The sequence below is a fragment of the Mangifera indica genome, chromosome 5, assembly GCF_011075055.1.
Source record: "Mangifera indica cultivar Alphonso chromosome 5, CATAS_Mindica_2.1, whole genome shotgun sequence".
Taxonomy (NCBI): domain Eukaryota; kingdom Viridiplantae; phylum Streptophyta; class Magnoliopsida; order Sapindales; family Anacardiaceae; genus Mangifera; species Mangifera indica.
The window spans coordinates 15,851,950-15,872,560 of record NC_058141.1 but is presented as its reverse complement, the minus strand read 5'-3'; the positions used below and the strand labels follow the sequence as shown (position 1 = coordinate 15,872,560).

Below are 20,611 nucleotides of genomic sequence, written 5' to 3'. Positions count from 1 at the left end.
TGAACGACAGACGGAGGGAGGGCATGTAGAATACTTAAGGAAGGAAAACTTGCTCGAGAAGGGTGTCATAGTCAAAAGGCAAACCCAATGAAAGGGGAAAAGTCGTGGTACTTTAAACGCGGATTCAACTCCACTAAGTTTTTGGCTTTCTGCCTTCAATTTACAAATTTTGCGTGGAATTTCGAGGAGGTGCCAAAATTTCACTAGTGTCAGGCCAAATAACTATTTTTAATTGTTAGATGTAATTCGAATTTTTTATTTATTAATTATTAAATATTTAAATGTTTATTAAATTTTATTATTATTATTAAAAATAAAATTATTATTTAATAAAAATATTTAAAAAAATTAAAAATTTATCATATTTCTATTATCAGATTAAAAAACTAATAAATCTTTTCATCTAAAATTTAAAAAACTTATATTTTTTTTTAGGATTTTTTTAACACGTTGTCAAATATTAGAGGTAATAGCAATAACGACATTACCTTTCTCTCTTGATTTCTCTCTTAGTCCCACTCCGTTATTATCTTAAAGTCTACCCAATAAAGATATAACCAAAAAAAATTTCATTTGAATTTATATTATTTATGATGACAAAAGACTATTTTCCACTCAAGGTTTCTTTAACTATAAATATAAATATCTACCCTCATTTGTTTTCATTATTAATTTTTAAAATAAATGATTGATTTATCTATTTTAATATAGTAACAAAAACACCCCTATAAATTAATATACATTTAAATTACATATTTAAATTTATTTTTAATTGGGTATATACAATACAATTATCCTTTATATAAAAAATGAAATTTAATCAATATAATTAAAGTAAATTCATCAAATTAATTTCTTGTTTCACTTTAATATTTCTACAATTTATTAAATTCATTCATTAATCTAATAATTTATTAAAATTTTGATATATAAAATATACAATAAAATCTAAATACAAATTTCAAAATGTTGAATATTTTATTTGAAGGTTTTTTTTTAATTATGTATTAAATGACAATATCCTCTTCTACATGTTAATTTTATATTTACTTACACTATTTAAATATAAATTTACAAATGTTTACTATATTCCTAATTTTCAGTCTATCCTCACAAATCAAATATATATATATATATATTAAGCATTTCATTTCATTATATTTTTATTTAATTTGTTGGAATATATATGTCACTGTTGTAAATTATTGAAAAGAAAAGAAAGACAAAAGAAAGATGAAAGAATGTGAAGTTTCTTTTATCAAGAAGAAACAAAATGCCCTAAAAGATATCATATCACCAATTCACACACAAAACTGTGGGGTGGGGGTTGTATTTATACTCCGGTCCCACTGCTCCAATGGCCCCATAACCATTGAAAAGTGACTCACAGCCTACAACTATTGAATTATCAGAGCCTTTCATTTAATGTTTTCCTATACACAGTTTTTAAGGTCATTTATAAGTCTTCCTTTCTTCATGGGTTGATAATTTTTACACGTGGAAAACCAATTCACAACAGTACAGTATTTTCTAAGGTCTTTTGTTTTTTTTAATCTTTCACATCAAAGGCATTAATTAATAAAATAGTCCCATTCAAATTGTAATCAAGACAGTATGATGTGAACGAAGACGCTTGTCGTCAAACTGCAATCCCATTTGTGATTTAGTTTAAATTGTAAAAATTGAAGGCCAAATGACTATTTCCCACCCAAGGTATGCTGAACTATCAAGTTTTCACTCTTTATCTTTGATAATATCAAACACCTACTCATGAGCAGTTAAAATTAATAGAACCCTAACCCCTTAAAATTTTACCTCCTTTTGCCCCCTAAACTTTAAAAACTAAAAGTTTTTCTCCGCCTAAGTTTTAAAAAATAGCAGTTTCACCCTAGGGTTTCTTTTTAAAATCTCTGGCGACCTCAACGGCTCCATTGCCAACGGCCTCCCCCTCCTGAAACATTCTCTCCTTCCAGCGATCTCTTTCCTCATATTTGGAGCGTCGATCGACGTCGGAGACATCTTAGAAGACGAAGAACTTCGTCGGGGAAGACGAATTTCGACTTCCCAGATTCGTCTGGGAAGATAAAGAACTTCGTCTTTCCCGATGAAGTTCTTCATCTTCCAAGGCGTCTCCAACGCCGATCGACGCTCTAAATGGAAGGAAAAATATCGTCGGAAGGAGATGATGCTTCGGGAGGGAGAGGTCGTCGGCAATGGAGCCGGAGATGTCACTGGAGGTTTCAAAAGGAAATCCTAGGGTGAAACTGCTATTTTTTAAAACTTCGGTTGGGAGAAAATTTTAGTTTTTAAAGTTTATGGGGGCAAAAGAAGATAAAATTTCAAGGGGTTAAAGTTCCGTTAATTTTAACTGCTCATGGGTAGGTGTTTGGTATTATCAAAGATAAATAGTGGAAACTTGTCATTTCAGCATACCTTTGATGGGAAATAGTCCTTTGGCCAAAATTGAATTGGATAGTCTACAAATTATGATTTAAATTAAAAAAAATTTAAAATGTTTTTTTAGTTTAAATTATGATTTAGTATATTTTTAAATTAAATCAAATGGAAAATTATATTTTTTAAAATACATATATATAATATATTTTACTGAATTTTTTAATAAATAATTAGATGTATTATTTATTTTTATATTTATTTATCACTTTTTTATTTGTATTTCATATTTATTTTATATATTTATATCATGTTTTAAAAAACTTTAATTAAATTAATTTGTTAAATAATATATATAATTTAAAATAAATAATTTTAAAAAGTTTAAATTATAATCTACACCAAATTAAATTGTATTTTTTCAGTTTAATTAAATTTAAAAAAAATTTAAATTAATTTTTTAGTTTAGTTTGAAAAAACTTTTAAATCGTATTAAATTGAATCATATACACCCTTGAGCACGAAGCATACATAAGATTGGATGAAGCAAATATATTGTCTATGATTTAAAAAAAAAAAAAAAACTTTAAACAAGAAGGAAACATATGTATATATACTGTAAAAAGAATTAATTATTGGCCAAAATCACTATTTTCCACGGTAAGGATTGTCAAAAAGATTTTTCAAACTTTTTGTTAGTCTTGTTTTTGGTCTTACTCTCCTCTATTGAGAATAAATGTTTCGATATTTCTATAAAAAAAACAAATATCACTCTTCTACAAGTTTTTCTAAAAGATATGTTTTGTTTCATCACTTTTAATATCTTTTGTTTGGTTTGTTTCTTCTTGTTAGATTGACCTTGATTACTTAAACAAGTAATTGAATAAGATAAGTTAGTGAGGAAGAGGGAAAAGATTTTAGGATTGAGAGATTTTAAAGATTTTATTTGTAAAAGAGGGTTGATATATAATTTTATTATTTACGTAAATTTAAAATTAAAGGACAATTTTTAGGGTATTTTTTTTATCTTTTTATCAATTTCATAGCTAATGATAACAAATTTTACTAATAGATACGTACGATTGGTGGAAAAATAGAAATTTTTCCTCAAAGATGGAAAAGTATATTTCAGCAAACCTTGGGTGGGAAATAGTGATTCCACCTTAATTGTTTTACAAAAAATTACGGTTATGTTTTGGGCAGTCGGGCCCTTTTCCATCATTATTAGTATAATGAATTTTAGATTTTAAGAGCGAAAAATAAAGAGGAGAGTTAGCTAAAGTTTTTACTTTGTGTTAGTTCTATTTTTCGGCACCACCAATTTAAAAGTGGGTTTGGATTTTTATTTTGTAAGGAACTAAATTTTATTATTATTTGAGTAGTTGGAATCAATGTTTGGGGAAATTATAGACAGCCAAAACTTACATCATTTACCAAGGAGATAGGAAAAATGTCACACTATATAGCTTCATCTTCACTCTATCATGGGAATTACATGACTCAACACCATGAAATTCCGTGGTGAACTCCAAGGATATATAGTGGTGATCCTTTTGATGGTGAGACTAGCTATAACTTAATTTTAGTGGAGTATACATGGTATGAGCTTTGGGTTTGGTAATTTCAACCACCAAGGAGTTTGGGGTTGGAAGATGAGCACCAAATTATGTGTCATGAAGTGTGTTGAGGAGCTAATCTCAATGTACAGAAGGTTTTCTATTGCAATCGATTGCTATCCATTTAAAACCAACACTTAATGTTTACAATATGCAACCATCTATGAAATTGGAAAGAGAGTTTGAAAATTTTCAATCGGTCTTTCAAAAACCAAGAAGGTTACCTCCTGTCCAACATTGGGAATATGCCATAAACTTATATTAGACGTTGAAGTAGTGAACGTGTAACCTTACCGATATGTGTCATAATAAAAAAAAAAATGAGATTAAAAAGATACTCTAAGAAATACTGATTATTGAAATTATTCAACCCACTTATAACTTGTTCTCTAGTTTGGTAATTCTAGTCTAAAATAAGGATCAGAATTAACAGTTTTGTATTAACTATCAAATCATGAATGTGCAGTCAAGTCGAACAAACATTGAATTCCTATCATTGAAGAATTATTCGACAAACTAGGAGGTGTTATTTATTTCTCAAGAATAGATATGCGGATTACATATCACTGAATTAGAATTCAAATTGATAATTATATCAAAAACAACCTTTCATACATATAAGAGCTATTATGAGCTTTTAATCATGTCATTAAGTCTGACCAATGAACAATCTTTTATAACTTTTTTTTTTGTGAAAATTTGTGTTTATTTTTTTTTTAATGACACGTTGATTTATAGTAAGAATTGGAAGTGATGTTTTATTTATCTTTGGAAATATTAGAAGTCTTGAAAACTATCATATCTTTTACTAACCAGAATAAATGTATTTCAGTTAGTAAAAGGTAGAATATTTATATCATATTACATCATATGTAAAAGTGGTAATGTATCTAAGTTAAATCTTTTGATCAAGATCATGGTGTAACCAGCCATTTCCAACTATTGTGAGGGTTGTTCATGGATTTTTAGGGTTGATAGGTTACTAGTGCAAATTCATTCAAGGGTGCAGCTTTTGAAGACTTGAAGAAGGTTGTCACAACCGGTCTTGTTTTGGCTCTTTCAGACCTCTCGTTGCCATTTTTGATGAAGTGTGATACATTCATTTGGCGACAACAAAATCGATTGGTAGCAAATTTTAGCAAGACCATTTCAGAATTAGCGTTGAGTAAATCCACATATTAGAAGGAACAAATTTACAAAGGATGTTTGGTCATTCCAATCCAAAAGGATCTCTGTGGATTCAATAGTTTCTCCATGAATTCCATGCCACACCCACTGGTGGCCAATTGGGATTTCTTCGCACATATAAGCGACTAACAAACATTTTGTTTTGGCCAAGAAAGAAGGGAGGGTATTATGGAACTCTTGGAAGCTCCCTAAAGAGGAACTGAAATCGAATCGGAACTGATCAGATGGGTGCCAAATAAAAACCTGTTTGTAAAGGTTTCAAGTTCAGTTCCTAAATTCTAACTAGTCGATTTTGATTTCAATTTTAGTTCTTAAATTTTAAATCCTAAGAATGATTTCAGTTCTTGATCAAAAACCAGAACCTAATTCATAAGTTCTGCAGCTAGGAACATCTATGAAGAGATCAGTTTTTCCAATCATTTTGTTTCTGGTTTGCGAGTTTAGCTACCAAGCAAATTATGGCTTTAACCAAATTGATTGATAACTGGATCGTATATGAGTTCGGGGTCATCATGTGTTCTAATTTACTAAATCTAATTGACTCTGCTGTCAAAGCAATAATTATTTAAAAAGTAAAAACTATTAAAATAAACATTATTTCTTAAATTGACATCTTTTACCTTGGTTATGACCCAGATTATTATCAGAAAACATGAAAATCAGAACCAGCGAAAGAAATTCATAACAAAACACTAAATTAAGATAAAGATAATTACAATAGATATTAAGTTATCAACCCAATCTTACATAGTTTGGAAATATAATTAGAAACAGAGGACCAGAACAAACCACACGATAAGATGTAAATTATACAGATAGGTAATATGGCAGCTATACCCTCCTCTTGCACATCCAGCAGCAATGAGAACACATGATATCATATACCTAAAAAAAGAAACACACCCATGCAACAAAAATTTAACACAACAAATTGGAGGAGAAAAAAGACGAAACGTCATGTGGGTGAATTCCAAAGATACAGATCATTATATTTTTGGCGTACCTAATCAGAAGGGAATTCATCAACCAAAAACTTCTCATCCTCCACGAAGATCTGCAAATTCTTTGATTTCATAAGAAATCCAACAGCTTCTTCATCAAATTCCACCAAAAAAGCACACTTGATCAGTTCAGAGAGTGCACTTATATGTTCTTCTCTATCCCATAACAAACCCTCGGATATGACTTGTGAGAAGTGGGTTGCATATTCTATGAGAAATTTGGGTCCCCTAGACCTGTCCATCTCCTGAGTATAAAACCTTGAACTGTCTTTATCCCATCGAATCATTTGGCATTCTGTGACATCCACAATTTCACCTGTCGACATTGATAAGCTATACTTCGCAGTGATTGGTTCTGGAGTCTCCAGAGCAGTGAGATTGAGGAGGCACTTCACAGTTTCATGCCTCTTTTCAACTTGAAGTTTAAGATCAGCGAGGAAGCCTAAAGTGAGTTTAATCAGCTCTCTGCAAATTGACACATCACTTGGATTCACCTGCTTGAGTTCCACACTATCTTCAATGGATAACTCTTCCCTCTGTACAGATTCAGAGATTGTGCGAACCCCAAGATTCCTATAGACTTCAAGCAACTTGGTCCGAGGTAAAGAAGGTGAGCTGGACTGAGGGCACCAGACAAACAATGAGCGAGAGGATTTTTCGAATGAGTCCTTAAGTTGAAGGTCGTCTGGAATAAAAACATCTCGCTTGTTGAGCAACAAAATTCCATCTGAGCCTGAATCTACCGGCACCTTCAGCAAGCTGTCAGCGAGAAGTTTATGTTTCCCCGGACTCCAACCGATGACACAACGCCAAAATGCACAACACTCATCCTTCGATAGTTGCTGTCGCGAGCCTTCCCAACCCATCCAAAGCTTGCAATAATCATCAACCGAAGGATTGGATTTAACACTGAAAGCACTCGTGAAGAAGCTCAGCAAGTTACGTTCATAGTGTTTATCTAATACATTCAGCTGAGAACTGAACAGACCGTCTTTATCATGTAAAACACACTCCTCAGGGTTGACCCAGTGTCCATTCTTACTTCCATCAGGGATCCATATCCTTTTTGCAGCTTCACCATTAACTTCCCACTTCATTCCTCCCAAGAAATTATATATTCGAACAATAGTGGCAAAGTCAGAGTGAGAATCCAGGTTGTCGGCAAGCAGCGAACATGCACCCTCAACATCAACGGTTACTCCTATTGCCCTCAGCTCTTCACGGTAAGATTTGATTTCAGAGCCATAAAACTCTTCATCAATGAAGGGCCCATCTCTCCGGTTCAAATACAATTCCCACTTGGAATCGAACAAGCAGCATTGGTCTGGGCTATAATAATCAGCTGCATCATAAGTCTTCAGCCATTTGTTAGAAACTTTTTTGTAAAAGGAATCGGGCAAAGAATATTTCTTCTCTTCTGACAGCCGGATGCATTTAAGCAATGCAAGAACATTTGCAGGAGTGAGGCTGCTGGGATTCACAAAATTTAACAGTCCATTAACAACAAACTCCACACCATCTTGAAGTCGCACAATGACTCCCATACTCTTTAGCTCTTCTCTGTATTCATAAATGGCTTTGCCATAACAACTTTCGCTGTCATCTATGAAAGGAAGCGTGGCAACAGGAGATATGAACACCCATTCAGGACCAAAAAGAATGCATTGTCGTGGAGATCTGACTGGATTAAAGCAATACTTAGTCCGCAGCCACTTTTCATCACAGATGCACATCATAATCTCAGGAGGAAAAACCAGAGACATCGCCCTTAACTTTCTGTAACACGAGAGAAAGGTTAGCACATTGTTTTCTGAAATGGACGATGAACGGGCCTTCTGCTGAAAAATTCTGATAAATTCTTTCATGGCCACCTCAAAATCCACCAAGACTCCTAATTGCTTCAACTCATGTAACCATGAGGACGTGCTGCTTCCATGGAATTTCAGATCAAGTATTGGGATGTCGTTGAAAACCTGTAGAAGAGAACCCCATTTAGGATCTAACAGAAAACATTCACATGGAAACTTGTAACCAGCAGTTGTCTTCAAGCATTTTGTACTTTGAAGTGCTTGAACAAGTTTGTTATAAACATTGGAAGCTGAGTTGCGTATGCACTTCAGAACCAAAAGTACGGCCTCATCTGTGAGATAAGTTAGGTTCGAAGGTGATTTTATGTGCCGAATGACAAGCTCATAATGTTTATTGAAGCCAATTACAACACCAAGCTGCTGGAGCTCCTTTTTGAAACCAAGGATTTCCTTACCATAGTAAGGTTGATCAATGAAGGGAATATTGCTGATTTCTGATGCTACTTTCCACTCCTGATCAAATAAAACAGATCTATCTGGTGACATGTAACCACAGCAAGTTTTTAGCCAACTTCCTCCTCTGATACTGCTAATGAAACTATCAGGTGAAAGGTAATTTTCTCCCAGAAATTTAACGAAATTCAGTATCGACAAGACGCTGCTTCTAGTAACATTGGAGGAAGCTGCCTGCGACATGAGACGTTTCCCAATAAATTTACACGCTTCTGAATATTCAAACATAACTCCAATAGCCTTAAGTTCCTGCTTGTAATTGTGTATACTTTCGCCATAAAAACTCTCGTCGATCACAGGAATGTCAACGAGCACAGATCCATTCTGCAAAATGGTTCCCAATGATGATTCAAGAAAAAATGACTCCGACGGCGGTTTATAACTAGGAGAACCATTCATGGTGACTTTCAGCCAGCTACCCTCCTTCATGCATGTCAACAGCCTCTTTGGTATATGAGTTCCCTTATTTTTCAGGGTTTTAATCCAATTCAAGAGCAAGAATCCGTTTTGCTTGGTGAGTGGGGAGTTCAGAGCTGGAATCCCAGCATCGGGAGGAGATATATTGGGGATATCAGAAGCTCCAACAGTACACATCAGGAACTCTAAGAATTGTTTTCCATTTGTACTTTGCTCAGCATAACAAGAAGAACGCATGTAATCTTCCCCCAACTCAATATAGCTTTGTTTTGTCCATGGGTTTGAAACAAACAGCTTCACCCAGTTGCTTCCATTAGCAGGAACAAGGACCCCATTTCTTCCTGTCATCACATAGCCATAGTTATCAACGAGTGGCATAATCCCACACAAACGTCGAACGCTCACTTCTGATATATAACCCTTTATGTATGAGTGGTATAAGAAGTGGGCAAAGGCAACAAGAAGCTGGCGGTCATTACCGAGACAATTAAGTAGAACGCCTGCATAATCATACACGCTCACAGTATCAACCTTCACGTAGTTTCTCAGCCATGTCAATAAATTTTCCTTTTGATAACATGATTGAATAGCATCATAAGTTTTATGTGGCATAAAAAATCGATTGGCAACGAATCTGAATTCCTTGTTCCAATTAATCAACCATGATAGATGTTGTGATAGACAGACTACACTCTTACTGCCAGACTTCGCTAGGCTTCCAATACTGCACAAACCCACATTCCCATTGAAGTCAACATATTTGATCAAGGGTATACATACAATGTTGGTTGAGCTGAAATTGGATGACCAATTATTGGCTACGAAAATGAGGAGCTCCAAATAAACATCCTCTGACACTCCCAATACAAGGTTCGAACTCTGGATACACTTTGCATACCATTCATCGTTTACTGATCCCACACCCAAGAAATCCAGTACCTCATTATACTCAACCTTGTCGAATGCAGAATTCAGAACATAAATTCCATGGGAAGAGAGATTATTCAAGCTCACGCCTTGGGCCCTTGCCTTGTCCAAAATTTTCCAGAAAGCAGGCATCAGCCTTCCCACTTCACGAGGTTTGTAGAAGTATTTCTGCTCGAAGTTTGATTCACTCGGAACAATATTTTCTTCTAACAGTTTTGCTTTAATTGATTCTCTTACAGCATTCAGCTGTTGATAGGAAGAGCTTTTAACTGGCAAGAAATTGAACATCGGAGGTAAATTTGATACTGGAGCACCTTCTGTTTTGACCAATGATTCTAGTGCTTTAACAAAAGCAGATGGCACACAGTCAAGAATTCCTTCATTCCATTTGTTACCAAATAGTATTGCTTCCCTGGATGAAGCAAGAAGGAAATCTGCTTGAATTATGAAGGGAAAGTTTGTAACCATCTCTGTTGGAAGAAAAGCGTAAACTCCAGGAGAGGTTGCCCCTCTCTCGAGACGGTTCCCAAAAGGAAAAGCCAAAGTGATCACCCACTCTTCTATGTCCATTCTCCTTTCCACTCTGTTTTCCTCCTTTACGGGAAATTTCTGCTTCCACATATAGTAGCTGCAATCTTTTTCAAATTTGTTCCCAGTTGCAGACAGATAGAGTGTATAGGACTCAGCATCAATATTCTTCCTTGTCACAAAGTTAGTCTCACTAGTGATAGCAATGGCACTAACAGTACTGAGCTTGGGATTGTCATTATGTTCCCTGATGGATAGTTGCTTGATTTTTGTAAGGAACAACAGAATTTCTGGATGAACCCTGGAAAGTTGTTCCTTCACAGGCTGGACTTTGTCAGGCTTCAGGGGTAGGATTATTACAGTGTTCGGGAGTGTGGAAGCCGAACCATATATTTGCTTGATGTCAGATAGAGTTGGCTTCTCCTCAATCCATTCAGGAACCATGTATGCAATGTTACAGTGTGGGCAGGGCTCTTCACTGAATCGAATCTGATAGCCATTGCTGAATATGTAAGGCCGAGCAGTGATCAGAAATACACTCTTGAAACCAATTCCTGCATTGCAGTTTACCAGAAAAAATATAAGATTTGTATATAATGCATTGGATATTGTAAAATCATTATATTGTTTCCTAGAACTAAAGAAGAAACAGGACTACTAGTGAAGAATTTTCTTTTATTTTTTTTTTGTGTTTCTCAAATAATATGATACAAAATGAGAACTACGGAACAAGTAATGAGTGAATGGTAGAATACCTTTCTCCCCAATTTGGCCGCGTTTTCTCTTGCCTTCTTTTGTGGAGAGACCAGCACTGCAAATGGACTCCATGTTCTCAGCAGAAAACCCCTTCTCATTATTAAATGCCAGCAACGTAGCTGGAGCTCCTGTGCCAGTTATATCACGAGAGGTTAAAACAAACTCAAGTGATGGATCCACAGCCTCTGGATACTCGTTGTCTTCAGCATTCTGTCAACCAAAATCAAACATCACTTATTTATTAAACTCATCACCATACGGCCGTAACATTCACAAAAAGTGAAATTTAAGGAATAACATAAGTTAACTGACTTTATCACAAAATTAATGTTACCATCCAGTAATCCTTTCTCTCAGTTAAATCATTAACAAAACTTAACCATCACTATTTTCATTTGTGTCAAGTTTTGTACAAATAATCAATCATGTCATGACCCAAGATAGTCTCAAAGCAGAGTTGACTTAAGGTCTTCGGTTAAAAAAATAATTAAAAAACTCAGAACTTTTTACAAAATACATGGATAAATATTAGATTTGATGACTCCTACTCAATTCACCACTTAAAATATTATGACAAGAATAAATCAAATATCACTATTACTAAAAAATCAAAACGTATATACATATCAGTTATATCTTAAATTCAAGTCATTTAATTTTTTTTTTCTGTACCAATAATTAAAAAAAAAAGTGGCGAAATAATTATAGTTAGTAAGCCTTATAATTTAAAAATTTTAAAATAGAAGAAGAGAACCAAAATGATAATGAAAATTATAATGATAACAATTAAAAACTCCGATTTTTTAATTAAATTAATTAAAAAAAATCAAGTATATATAGAATAAAAATTTGCCAAACAACACTGAAGACAAATGTAAAATCTATTCCCAAACTATAATTGAATGAATATATAAAAATAGTTACTGTACGGAATACATACATACATATATATATATATATGCACACACACACACAGAGTATATTACGAAAAAAGAGTAGTGTAGTGAAACCTGGATGAGCTCCATCAGAAAATGCACATCTTTAGCGTAGAGTTCAGCAGAAAGGAGTTTAACAGTCTTGTGTAACATCTTAAAAACAACTCTGTTCTGCTCCTCACGTCCGATCCAGAAGTTGTTTCTTCGAATCTCTTCAATGTGTTCTTTGGGCGTCAACATTTTTCAAAGGATGAAAATATGTGAAGTTGAGAGCGAGTTTGATAGATGGTGAGTGAAGTGAGCAAGGGAGGGAGTGTCAGAATGCTTAAGGAAGGAAAACTTGTTGGAGAAGGATTTAATAGTCAAACGCAAACCCGAGGAAAAGGGAATAGTCATCGTACGGAGTCGTCAACTTTAAACGTTGATTCAACTCCTTCTCCAGCTTATTGGCTTATTGGCCTTCAATTATCAAAATTTCTGTGGAATTTGGAGGAAGTGACAAAGATAGCATAATTTTATTTTACTAAAGAATTTAAATCATAAAAAATATATGTGAGAAAAAAGTCTACATCGGGATGGGTGTGGATCGAAGAATAAAAATTTTTCAGTTTATATTTTTTTATTTATTTAAAAATAATAAAAAAATTTAATAATAATAATAAGAAGATAGATATTATAAATATAATCAAATTATTATCTTTATTTTAAAAATTATCAATATAATTTTAATTTTGTTATAATTTTATCTTTGTTTATTAATTTTATAATAAAGATATTTTTAATTAATAATAATAAAATAATATTTTATTATTATTTTATTATTTATTATCAAACACAATAATCATTTATATCTATTAATTTTTTATTAAATTTTATTATATACACTAATAATTTATATCCAATAATATTTCAAATAATCTATTTTTTAATAATTTTTTATTTTTACTAATTATTATATACATTAATAATTAAAATAGTGATCTTAGGGCTCAGGCTTCACTTTGAATTAAACACTGTTAACTTTATCTCTACAGGAATACAAGATAATATTTTATTTTTTCTTAAAATAATGCAAGATAATCTTTTACATTTACTATATTTGTAAATTTTCTATCTATTCTCAGAAAATGCCATCCCATTTTGTGTGACACGCTGAGGACAAAGCATGCATATGATTGGATGAAACAAACACGTTGTCCATGGTTAAAAACAAAAACCTTTAAATAATTAGAGAACATATGTTTATATACAGTAAAAAGAAATAATTATTGGCCAAGATCACTATTTTAATTTAGTTTTTTCATCTGTCAATTAGAAAATAATTTATTAAACACTTAGAAATTTTTTTTTTAAATTCTAATTAAAAACAAAAATTATATCCTTGGCTTTCATACGTAGAACAAATGAATTTCACCCTTGCTAAAAATTATTTGATTTCCTCGACTCTCATGTGTCATCTGTGATAAAAGTTGAGATAGATACAAACCGATTTGAGTCTAAATATTTTTTGTTTAAGTTCAACTCAAATAAAAAAATAGTTTAATTCAAATTCATCGAGTCAATATTAAAATGTCATTTGATTCCATGATTTAAAGATTACCTAGGTAATTATCTTTTATTATCTTGTTTGATTTGTCAATAATAAAAAATTACGGTAATCTTCAATTACTAATACTGACGTAATAGGTAATATAGGTGGTACTCTAATTACCACATTCATCTTAAATATTAAAAGATTACCAAGGTAATATTGATTTTATTATAATTATATTATTATTTATTAATTTTTTGAGATAAAAATAAATTTATTTTTTATTAATATAACTAAATAATATAAAAATATTTAAAAATAATAATATTCAAGAGCATCTAAGTAAAATAATTTATTAGTATTTTTTTATTATTTTTAACCAAACAAAATAATTATTTATACCTACCAAATTTTATTAAACATAGTAATCATTTATAACTAGTACTCTTCTAAGTAATATATCTTCAAGATAATCTCTCTATTTTGATAATAAAACATTACTCAAACCAAACGCCCCATAAAGGTAATTCAAATTTGATTCAAATAAAAATGATTCAGTTTGAGTTTAACTTGAATTTATAGTTTAAATTCATAACTCGAATTTATTGCTCGAATTCATAGTTCGAATTCATGACTCATTGACAAAACAATGTAGTTTAATAATTACTTAACATAGTTTGAATCGATCCACGAGCTAAGTTTAAACCAAATCAAACCATCTCCCTAACTTGTCAGTCAAGCTCTTTCTAACTTAAATTCGACTTAATTTCAAAACAAGTTAAATCTCTTAACTCAAACTTAGATCAAATTCAAACTAAATAAATTTGAACTGAACCAACTTTCAAACTCGAGCCAGCTCGGTTCAAATCCAACACTACATGGACAGTCTCACAAGCCTCTCACTCTTGGTATCCAAAGTTTGCCTCTATGTGTTTCTCTTTCCAGACTCCCTTGATTTTACTGTTAATCTCTCAGGCCCTCAGGTTAACGCCGTTTATATATAGTATACTTGATTAACATTCTTTTTCATGTGGAACTTATTGAATTACAACTTTGTTTGAGAGTTATCCAAAAATACAGTCTAATCTTCTTATGGAAGGCTTGTTTGCAAGAACACCTCTCTATCAAACAACCATTTCATGGCATTGCGATGTTGTGTTGCACTGCAATGTCCCTAGCAGTTCTAATGCGCCACCAATCTTATTAACTTCTCTTTTTGGTTAATCTATTTTTGATTTGTAAGAGCACGATTTTTATTTATTCAGAACATATCGACGGTGAAGAACTCATACAATGCTGTTAATTGGTTGCTTGTTTACCTTCTCCATTTTTGTCCAGGAACAAATTTCCTTGAGGGCTTGTAACTCTTTATTTTTCATCACTTGGGTGAGGTTGACTTGTAAACTGAGAGATCAGTGCTCTCAGAACTATGGAATTAGTTCGCTGTTTCTGTGTTTGCCAGTGGCGTATTGGTTTCCTCATTGGGTTCAGCATAGTAACACAATTGCTGCATTTTCGGGATTGGATAATTAACAGGTCCCTGCATCGAATTAATAGTATGGTTTTAGTACTCCACATCTTGAATCATATACAATAAAGGGATTCATTTTTGTTACGGGTGTAATTTTAACACCATGTATTAATTTTATTCTCTAGTTAAGAATGCCCCATAAATGTTTGGATCTATAAAAAAATTAATGTATCTTAATTAAATAGATTTATTGATGTATATCATAACTCTGAAAGTGGATGCGATGAATGCACTTGCATTTATCTTTTCTAAAGTCAGGAAAAAAGATGGCCACATAAATGTCTGCAGCTTTTAATTATATGTACGATTTAACCAATAAAGAAAAAAACTGTCAGCAACATCCAAAAAAAAGCTACGCTAACAATCTTCCAGAAACTGTACAAAGAAGCGAGATAGCCAGGAAAGATTATACATCACGTTGGGTGGGGATTGTAATCCTAGATACTTTTATAACGCTGAGGTAAATAAATGGGAATTATTTAGGCAAAAAAATGGATTTGTGTTAAAAAACAAGAAATAAGTACCTAATCCAACATATTAACTGATTCCATTATTCTCTATACTTTTCCACTGCCAAAAACCTCGGATTTTGATTTACCTTTGAAAATCATATCCAGAGATAGGCCAACTGAGGAGGGTTTGAAACCACGAATGAAATTCCGAGGAGCCATGAGGGGATCCTCCTTATTGGGTTTTCTCTTCCTGGAAGACTCCTCAGAAGCTCCAGTGCTTTTGGCAGATGCTGATGATGACTTTGGATTGAAAGTTGATGAGGTAATAAAAATATCAGGTGCTTTAACTGCCGCGTTTTGAGGGTGTCCTACAGCTCCATCCTGATGGGGTGGAGGAAATTTCTCACTCTTGCTCTTAGGATTTCCTTGTGTCACAGCTCTCCATCTCTGAAAGTCACCAATCAATATGGATATAAGTCAACAGACAGTTTGATTCAAACCCCTTATTTAATTTTTATGTTTCAACTGTATGCTGGCATTTTGACATAACATGAATGCAGGTCGGCGGCCAAGATTAGCCAAGGCTTTAAACCTATGAGATCTATGCAAAATGAAGCATAGTGAGCGCCAGTTTGATGTTATCAACATTTTTCACAAGGGATATCAAGATGATGAAAGCTAATTTTACCATCAGTATTACCTTTCAAGATGATGCTAAAGGATTGTGATTTAGGCCAAAGTGTAGAAAGACAATAAAAGCAAATAACAGTATGCTGATTTGAAAACTAAAGAAATCCCCAGAATGTGATATAACTAATGGCATGCATTGTGAATAATGATGCAAAGAGAGTCCTAAGATAAAAGTAATGTGCAAAGGAAGCTCAAAATGAAATAACTAATCCCATGGAATGCAGTAGGCAATGAAAAAACTTTAATTTAGAGGAAGAGTTAGGAGTACAAAATTCATGAAGATGTGCATGAGATCAAAGTTTGTGCATGAGGTGCAACTGTGCAAGGATAGAACAGGGTCCATCAGCATAGATTAAAGTTTCTTCCATCATCTCAAAAAAAAGAACAAGAAAATGAAAGAAATAGATCAGAAAATATTGCCATACATCTAAGTTAGCTTGAATCTCAGCATTGGCTTCTGGAGCTGGAATTGCCCGACCAACCCGATCACGAACTTTAACTCTCCTGGCACCATCAACAGCACTAGCTTTCCCACTTAAACCTCTTTGCCTAAGAGAAAAACAGACATTGTCCGTTAGCATACACAGAAGCAATTTAAAACATGCTAAACAGGATGAAAAAAAGGAAAGTCAACCTTCTTGCTTCTTCATCTCTCAATTTTACATCCATTTCTTTGCTGGGAGGATACTTTGGTAAACTAGATGGCTCACAAGCACAAGGTTCAGTGGTAAAGAACTGTGCCCAAAAAATGAAATTAATTATTACAGACAATCAATCAAAACCAAAAGCATTTTCTCACACTAGTCCTCAGTCATGTGCATCCAGCCAAGTTTATGTATAGAGCAGAGTTGTTCAGTAGCAATTACTCTGAACCACTCTAATAGCAAGACTATGCCACAAAGCAATATTCAAATATAACAATAACTGTTTTCTAGACTGAAACAAAAAATAAAATCAATCAACTCACTTCACTATCTAAAGCTGCAGTGGCAGTGCCTCGTTCATCAGGATCTATTGAAAGAAGAGATTCTAATAAAGGTAGTGAAGAAGATGGGAAAACCTTAAAGGTTTCCGCTATACAGCATTTGTATGGCTGCTGTGGCTTAAAAAGTGTTGCATTTGGCAATTTGGATTTCTTCCAATATTCCTCTGATGGGGAGCCACACAACTTAAATATCTTGTGGAGCTGTTCGACCTTAGCAGGCAAAGAATCAAAGAAAGAGTCAAATCAATTGCGTACTAACTTGCCAAGCACTCATAACTGACTATAGAAAACAGAAGAATTCAAATGGAGATATTTAGTAATAGCAACCTTAACAGCAACCAAAAACCAAAAACCAGACAGATTAATACCTCTGTCCTTCCAGGCATTATTGGTTTGCCAGCAAGCAACTCCGCCAGAATGCACCCAGCACTCCATAGATCAACCCCTACACCATAGTAAGTGGCCCCAAGGAGGAGTTCTGGGGGCCGGTACCAGAGGGTGACTACTCGACTAGTCATGGGTTGCTTGTTTCTAGGATCATAAAATGTAGCCAATCCAAAATCAGCAATTTTCAGTATCCCCTCATTGTCAATAAGCAAATTGGAACCTTTGATATCACGATGCAAGACACCTCGGTTATGGCAATGCTCAAGCCCAGACAACAACTGCCTCATATAGCATTTGATCTGAGACAGGAAATTAATTAAGAAACAAAATGACCAGTCAGATATTACATAATTAAATGTAAAACTCAGCAAAGACAACTGGAATTAGAAACAGGCAATAGGCCATGAATAGGCCTAATATAAAAACAGAGACAACTAAGCATCGTTTACAAATAAACACTTTTGTGGATGAGAAGAAATGCACTGCCAACATGTTTTAAATCCAAAAAAGAAAGGCATCATGGTCATCCAAACAAATACTGACCAGAAAACCTAAGATTTGAGACTAATGTCTCAGTTATGCACTCCTGAAGTACTGAAGTCAGAGTATATATCTATACATGAGGTTGCTAAAAGTTTGTAGGATAGGACAGGTACAAGTAGTGTTGAGCCTTATGTTTGCTGTACCATATTGCTGAGATGGAGGAAAAGACAAGTAACTCTGTTTTATACATATCGTTAGCCATTCTGCTGTGCTTAGAAAAATAAATAATGAAAAATTCCAAAACAAACAAGCCAAACTGGAGTTTTCAGTTTTCTGAGAATCTGAGGTAATTACAATTTGCATCTAAAACTGAATCTCTTTTCTTTCCCTGCATTTCCTCATTCCTTACATCTACAGAACTCCCAACACAGAGAATGCTGAGGTACCCTTCATACCCAGAATCAGTGAAGTAATATCAATTTTTTTTGTTTTTTGAATTCACATGTTCAACATAAAACAAACATTGAGTCATCTGAAAATCATCCATGCACTACAATTCCATTATATACACGATATTGGATATGTAAAACACCAGGAATGGGACCCAATAACCAGAAAAGTACTCACAGTGCAATCAAGGTTCACAACAAGCAAAACAAAAGAGGCAAACATATCCATATGAGCTGAAAAGCCAAATATAGAAACAATAACAACATACGCTAACAAACCCTATTATAATAAACAGCTGAATCTAACTAAGATCACACACAATTTCAGAAACTAAATCAAATTTTAACAAACAGCAATCATTATTTATTTAAAAGTATGTAAAATTATACCTGGGGCACAGTGAACTTGACAGTTTGGCAGGCAGCAAGACCAGAAAGATCATGCTCCATGTACTCAAAAACCAAGTAAAGACTACAAGACATTCTTGATGTGACCAAACCCTCAAGTTTAATCACATTGGGATGATCGAGCCTTCGCAATACAAGTATCTCTCTTGCCATAAACTTAACACTCTCTGGCTCTAAATTATCAAACCTAACCTTCTTTAATGCCACTATTTTCCCGGTCACAAGATCCCGAGCTTTGTACACATTGCTATACGTCCCCTGTCCAATCTAAACAACACAAAACAATTATAAGTTAATTTTAGCAAAAATTAAAAAAAATATCATTAGATTTGTTTTCCTTTTTGTTTTTACTTTGTCTAGTTTCTCAAAGGTGCTTGCGCGACGTGGAGTCCAATCACGGATGGCATCACCGGCTACAGCCATAAGCCACGACGGCCATCCCTGCTGAGTCTGCGTCCCAAGTCTCCGTCGCTCCGGCAGCGGAAAGTCTCCGGTGTGTCGTCTGATATCATTTTTCTCCATCGTTTTCTCCTCTTCCTTAACTCTAACGACTTGATTAACGTCTTCGGCCACGGTGAAGGTAACGGCGGAAGAGGCATTGTCAGAGCTCCGACGAAGATTGCGAGTATTCCGTCGATCTCCCTTGCCTAAAACACAGCCCATTCTATGTGCTCCGAATCATCTGAGCACAGAAAATTACAAATATTCCGGTACAGATAACAGGAAATAATGGTAGAGTCAAGTGTGTCCTTTAAAAAAAAAAAAAACGAAGATTTGGGTGATGGTAGAATCGGAAATCAAGCCTTGAAAGAGGGAGAAAGTGAAGCCCGCGAAAGAGGTCAGGTACCTCGGTGGGTTTTGTTTGCTTGTTCAAGTAATTACCAGTGAGTGAGAAAGCGAGAGGCGAGTGAGCTGAGTCTAGACTCTTAGGTGTAGTAGATGCCATGCTTGGGTTGGGACTTCGATATTTGTTTTGCGCTGTGTTGGAAAAATGGCCACGGAGTTTCACTTTAATTACGTCATTGCCATTGGACGTCCTCCTATAAAGTCAAATTAACAAAAAAGGAGAGCAGCTTTTGATCATCGTAAATTTTTCAAATTAACAAAAAGAAATTGGCATGTCTCACTTGATTCTGTGAAAAGTTTTTTTAAATTGGATAATAAATAAATACTAAATTATAACAATGTATGTATAATTAATAATATAATAATACCAAATTCCATATATTGATATTGTTAATTAATTAATTTTTTTATTAATTTTATATATCAATTTAAAATAGTGATTGATTGAGAAAGGAGCAGACCAATTTAAAGCTAGGCACAGAGATGACACCTACCTATTTAAGACGACTGATTTTGCATTTATTAAAAGGACATAAATAATAAATACTTTTGATGTGATTAATCAAATTATCTTTTATTTATAAATCATTAACGTAAAATTAAGCTGAGTTTATCTTGTTACTTTAACACATTAATAATGTTTAATGACTTTTCTTGCGTTGAATATTGGTCAACTCGCTTTAATTAGCTCATGTCATGTGTGTAAACTTGGTAGTAAGGTGCAAAACAGCGGTCACATATGGTCAAATATATTTTATAAAAAAAA

General features: G+C 33.7%; 1 protein-coding gene across 1 annotated transcript; it reads right to left on the bottom strand.

Annotated features, from left to right (window-relative positions):
- Window positions 1-5,876: 5,876 nt before the first annotated feature.
- Window positions 5,877-20,021, bottom strand: LOC123216398. Its single transcript, XM_044636816.1, has 11 exons — window positions 19,351-20,021; window positions 18,982-19,266; window positions 17,641-17,958; window positions 17,255-17,482; window positions 16,922-17,022; window positions 16,713-16,836; window positions 15,706-16,044; window positions 12,159-12,308; window positions 11,148-11,358; window positions 6,202-10,946; window positions 5,877-6,083 (listed from the first exon to the last, which is right to left on the bottom strand). The coding sequence occupies exons 1-10, from the start codon at window positions 19,660-19,662 to the stop codon at window positions 6,202-6,204; spliced, it is 6,813 nt and encodes a 2,270-aa protein (XP_044492751.1). The 5' UTR covers window positions 19,663-20,021; the 3' UTR covers window positions 5,877-6,083.
- Between the last annotated feature and the right edge of the window lie 590 nt (window positions 20,022-20,611).